Below are 6,000 nucleotides of genomic sequence, written 5' to 3'. Positions count from 1 at the left end.
GTCACTAGGAAATGTCCCGCCCTGCTTCTGAGCAGATGCTTCTGAGCCTGTGTTGGGACCTGATTAGAATGAGGTTTTTACAGAAAAGCAGGTTGATTTTGTTTAGTTAATTTATTTTTTGGTAGTTTGTATGATTATTTATTTATTTTTACCCAAATGTTTTCCTTTCTTGTGATCCTTATTATCCACCCCCACATTAGGTGGCGGAATCCACATTTAATTGTTGCGAACGCCATTATACCATAGAAGAAGGAAACGTCATGTTCCTGGAAGTGTGCATTTGGTACGAAAATAAATCTAGGCGGGATTATACATAGCTAACGTTACTTACTCGTCACAGAGTTTCTGAATTATTTTCTCATTTTGGGTTTAGCGAATCAAAACTGTAAGAAACTAACTACTGCTTATCAAGAACTGTCATCATGGCCAATTTGAATGAAGCTGATTTACCACCAAATCTGACTTGTCTCAAAGTAAGTGCTGGTTCAAAACAACTCCCACCTCGACAAGCTAACGCTAGTTAGTTAGCTAGCTAACGTTAACTATTTTCGCAAAATAGCTTAACAAAATAGTATAAACCTATGTTAGCAAGCGAATATAACATATGTGTCAGCCAGTTACTTTAGCTAGCTAATTTACTTTTATTGTTTTGCCTTTTTAAACATGCATACAGCTAATGTTAGTTAGCAAACAAAAAAAGCTAGCTATTTATCCCAGCAGTGTGTATAACAATCATGTCAGTGTAGATGCTTTTTGCAACGCGTTACTAAAAGCAGTTTGTTAATGTGATGCTCACCATGTAACTATCATACTAGCCTACCTAACGGTATTATTTCTGTAATGCAGAATGTTGATACCATTCTCCGATGTCCCATTTGTTTCGAATTCCTGAGTATCGCAATGATGACCAAATGTTCTCACAACTGTAAGTTACCCAGATTTTGTCGTCACTAGACACAAACTATCCATTCGTTTTAAAAACAATGTTATAGCTGTACCGTTAGGTATAGGCTATAGAAGAGAACACTTGTCTCATAACAATACTGAATCCACACCTGATTATTTGAATTTCTCATTACAGTCTGCTCTTTGTGCATAAGAAAATTTCTGTCCTACAAATTACAATGTCCAGTATGCAATTCAGTAAGTATGATGCATGGTGGCACTGCATCATGACAATAAAACTATCTTTCAAATGTAATCTGTTTAGGTGGCTTGAACATGTCAAAATCAGACAAGCATTTATTTTTCTCTATTTTAGCCTACAACAGAACAGGACCTAAGAAACAACCGGATACTGGATGACCTGGTCACAAACTTTAAATCTGCAAGGTACCTATTGTGTATTAAATACTCCCATGATATGCTGGTAGAAAAACAGAAATTGAGAAATAATCCATAATGTATCTAGCCTATATCTTGAAGCATCTATTCAGGCAACATCTAGCTCAACTGAGTCTTGTTAAATGTGCTTACTGATACCATAGATGAACTGCCAATTCATAATAGAGAAACCACAACACTTTGTATTTTGAAAAGGCCACCATGCTCAGTGTCTCAAGGTGAAATCTATGCCTGATACCATAAACCCAACTGGCAGGTTTCATTAGTTTATTTCTCAGTTGAAAAAGACCACCTAAGATTTAAAGCATTCTTTGAAAGGTGTGTATTATTTTCAAATACATGTGTATTATGCACTGAGTATACAAAACATTAAGACACCTGCTCTCTCCAAGACATAGACTGACCAGGTGACTCTACAGTGCATTCGGAAAGTATTCCGTCCCATTGACTTTTTGGCTTAGTCATTATGGGGTACTGTGTGTAGAATGATGAGGGAAAGAAATAATGTAATCCATTTTAGAATAAGGCTGTAACGTAACAAAAAGGGGAAGGGGTCTGAATACTTTCTGAATGCACTGTAGGTAAAAAGCTATGATCCCTTAATGATGTCACTTGTTAAATCGACTTCAATTAGTGTAGATGAAGGGGAGGAGACAGGTTAAAGAAGGATTTTTAAGCATTGAGTAATGGATTGTGTATGTGTGACATTCAGAGGGTGAATGGGCAAGGCACAAGATTTATGGTAATGGGTGCCAGGCACACCGGTTTGTGTCAAAAACTGCTGGGGTTTTCACACTCAACAGCTTCCTGTGTGTATCAAGAATGGTCCACCACCCAAAAGACATTCAGCCAACTTGACACGACTGTGGGAAGCGTTGGAGTCAACATGAGCCAGCATCCCTGTAGAGTCTATGCCCTAACAAATTGAGGCTGTTCTGAGGGGATGTCGACTCAATATTAGGAAGGTGTTCCTACTGTTTGGTCTACTCAGTGTATACATTCAGAACCATTCAAACAGTGCTGTTTTGTGTACTGCCTTTATAAGTTTTGTTCCGATGTTTGGGGATGCAATTAAAATGTGTCATTTTAGAATGATTATACTGAGGATAAAGTGGAAGGAATTATAACACAGATTCTTTTCCCTCTGGAGGCTTCGCCTGGCCTTGCGATTTGTCAGCTCATTAATCTAACGCCCACTGTTAATAGCATTTTTCTACCAATTAAATGACGACAAAAAAGCAAGCAGCATGGAATACTTTACTTTGGCCTTTAGGGTAATGTATTTCCCTCCCTATATAGATGTTGTGAATGAGATTGGACGCTGTGTTTAGGGGGCAGGTCTCCTGGTTTCCTAGTAACTATCAGGATGCCCTTTCCTCTGGGAACTGGGTGATTCATGCCTCCTCTAAAACCATGGCTCTGCATTCCTCCCTGTTATTCACAATGGAACTGGCCTGGACTCTGTGCATCTGAATAGTAAATCAGGCAGGCAATCAGATAAAACTGTCATGTAGGCTTAGATCATCTCCAACTCATCTCATCCTCCTCCGCCTGGGCTCAACCCATGCCAAAGCGCACCTCGTGGGGGAAAATTACAACTCTACAGTGTCCTCCGTCTCCTCGTTCTTCCCCAGAGGGCATAGGGGTACATTGTGTGTGTGTGTGTGTGTGTGTGTGTGTGTGTGTGTGTGTGTGTGTGTGTGTGTGTGTGTGTGTGTGTGTGTGTGTGTGTGTGTGTGTGTGTGTGTGTGTGTGTGTGTGTGTGTGTGTTAGGGGTTGGGCGATAATAGGACAGCATCGTCTATCGACAGCTGTCATTGATGGTGATGACATCGTGATAGGCTAAACCATCGTCTGTCACATTTGAACTTGACTGGCGCCACGCAGTAAAGAACATCTTGCACACGTGACATTCTGGTACTTTACCTATTTTATAGCCTAATTCAGTAAATATGTTGTATACAGAACGCAATAGTGGGATGTAGGCCAGACAGAATGGAAAATTCCACCAAAGCAGCGCAAAATGGCCAGTCAGAAAATATAGTTTTTCTCTCTCTGTCAGATGCATGAGCCTTTTTTGTTGTTGTAACGGACACTAGCTGTTTAAAAAACACTTAGCCTCTCTCCATTCGATAGGCAATGAATTTGACTTTGGGCTCATAGGCTATGCTTTCATTGTTTTATGCATGGCTTTCTTCTAATCAAACCATGAATGTAATGGAGTTCCATCTCAAAGTAGTTTGAATAGCCTAAAAAACGTAAGGTAGCCAGGGGACTAATAATAAGAGAGAACCAACAATATCAATAGCCTATAGAAAAATCAAATGACAAGTTTAATGAAGTTTTAAGCTTATTAAGAAATATAGGATTCACGCGATCCGGGTAAATCCCTCCATGCGAGGTTTAAAACCAAATGGCCAATAACCTAGCGTCACTCCAGTAAAACAAATCATGACTCTCGAGTCAGTAAAAAGAGTTGTTCAAAAATAACTAATAATTTGCAAACATCACTACCTACTAGGCCTATCATAAGCTTTAAAACAAGTTAAAGTTATAAACAGTAGCTTATTTATCAAATATTCTATCCTAAGAAGGTGTTGTCCTAAAGTTGCCGCTTTCAAAAATAACAAGAATGAACGTCTATAGCATAGGCTATTCTCAATCACAGCTTTATGATGGTTCTGTGAAATCAGAGTGGAGTTGGGGGGTGAGGTGTTGACTACTAAAACCTAAACCTCTTAGCTACCTGGGATGCATCCTTGATGGAATCCTGGGAGGTGTGAGCATGGCCACTAAAGTGCTAGGGAAGGTTAATGCAAGGACTACATTTTTGGTTAGAAAGTCCAATCTGCTTGATAAGGCCTCCAGTAGAGGGCTAGCCACTGCCCTCATTCAATGCCATTTTGACTACGCTAGTACTTCCTGGTTTGGGGGCTTATCTAAGCTGCTGAAGGGTAAGCTCCAGATAGCCCAGAATAAGCTGATCAGGGTGGTATTGAAGGTGAGTCCACATTAGAGGTCGACCGATTATGATTTTTCAATGCCGATACCGATTAATCGGCCGATTTATTTTATTTATATATATATATATATTTTTTAAAATATATATCATACACACACACACACACACACACATTTTTGTAATAATGACAATTGCAACAATACTGAATGAACACTTTTATTTTAACTTAATATAATACATAAATACACACACGCACACAGCTCTGAAGTGACAATGATACTGAAGAGTCTGCTTAGGAGACAAATACTCTCAACTGTTTGAATAAAAATTGAGTTTAAGTTACCTGTGAATGTTGAAAACAAACTTTAATTTCTATATGCAGGAAATCCTATTTTAATAATGGGCATGACACCTTCTAGCAAAATCTGATAAGCGGTTCCTTCATTTATTCCATAGGATATTTTTAGATTCACTTAAAATAAGGTCTGTGTTTCGTGTAGGCTTACATCACCGTGCCAATTTTATAACTGTGTAGATATCCATAGGACAAGGTAACTCTGATCAATATTGGCTAAATATAAGCGAAGATAAAAAAAATTGTAGAGTGGATTTATGAAAATATGTTGACAAACGTTACCTTATCCTAGTGAGATTTACACGGGTATCAAAAGCCTGCACGAAACACAGACCTTATTTGAAGTAGATCAAGACATTCTCTATGGAAGACATGAACGGTAAAATAACGAAGGAACCCCTTTCAAATTCAGCCGCAAGTTATTACAGGAATTTTAACGCGTCGACTATTTCTCTCTAAACCATATACCTTTGACTAATCCGGAAACTATCACCTCGAAAACAAAACGTTTATTCCGTTCCATATTTGATCTAACGCGTGGCATCCATGAGTCTAAATATTCTTGTTACATTGCACAACCTTCAATGTTGTCATAATTACGTAAAATTCTGGCAAATTAGTTCGCAAAGAGCTAGGCGGCCCAAACTGTTGCATATACCCTGACTCTGCGTTCAATGAACGCAAGAGAAATGACACAATTTCACCTGGTTAATATTGTCTGCCAACCTGGATTTCTTTTAGCTAAATATGCAGGTTTAAAAATATATACTTGTGTATTGATTTTAAGAAAGGCATTGATGTTTATGGTTAAGTACACATTGGAGCAATGACAGTCATTGATTGATTGTTTTTTATAAGATAAGTTTAATGCTAGCTAGCAACTTACCTTAGCTTACTGAATTCGCTAACAGGCAGGCTCCTCGTGGAGTGCAATGTAATCAGGTGTTAGAGCATTGGACTAGTTAACTGTAAGGTTGCAAGATTGGTTCCCCAAGCTGACAAGGTTAAAAATCTGTCGTTCTGCCCCTGAAGGCAGAACGTTCCTAGGCCGTCATTGAAAACAAGAATGTGTTCTTAACTGACTTGCCTAGTTAAATAAAGATTAAATAAAGGTGTAAAAAAAACGAAAAAAAAAAACGGAAAATCGGCGCCCAAAAATACCGATTTCCGATTGTTATGAAAACTTGAAATCGGCCATTCCGATTAATCGGTCGACCTCTAGTCCACATACTCTACTGGCTGCTTGTTGAGGGTTTCCCAGATTAGACTGGTTTTGGTTTACAGGAGTATTTATGGTCCTGCACCCAGATATCTAACTGATTACTTCCCCCATGTTAGG

General features: G+C 38.7%; 1 protein-coding gene across 2 annotated transcripts in view; it reads left to right on the top strand.

The window, feature by feature from the left end:
• Nucleotides 1-281: 281 nt before the first annotated feature.
• Nucleotides 282-6,000, top strand: part of LOC139535837 (E3 ubiquitin-protein ligase RAD18-like) — an 89,247-nt gene continuing 83,528 nt past the window's right edge. For both annotated transcript variants that reach the window (XR_011667203.1, XM_071335670.1), the window contains exons 1-4: nucleotides 282-473; nucleotides 847-925; nucleotides 1,082-1,143; nucleotides 1,262-1,332. Coding sequence is in view for 1 of the 2 variants with exons in the window: in XM_071335670.1 (XP_071191771.1) it covers nucleotides 423-473; nucleotides 847-925; nucleotides 1,082-1,143; nucleotides 1,262-1,332 (263 nt within the window). In the remaining variant the exon portion in view is untranslated. The remainder of the gene's footprint in view (nucleotides 474-846; nucleotides 926-1,081; nucleotides 1,144-1,261; nucleotides 1,333-6,000) is intronic.

Source organism: Salvelinus alpinus, chromosome 12, assembly GCF_045679555.1.
Source record: "Salvelinus alpinus chromosome 12, SLU_Salpinus.1, whole genome shotgun sequence".
NCBI classification, from domain to species: Eukaryota; Metazoa; Chordata; class Actinopteri; order Salmoniformes; family Salmonidae; genus Salvelinus; species Salvelinus alpinus.
The sequence above is the reverse complement of the archived record's forward strand: the minus strand, read 5'-3'. Positions and strand labels throughout refer to the sequence as shown.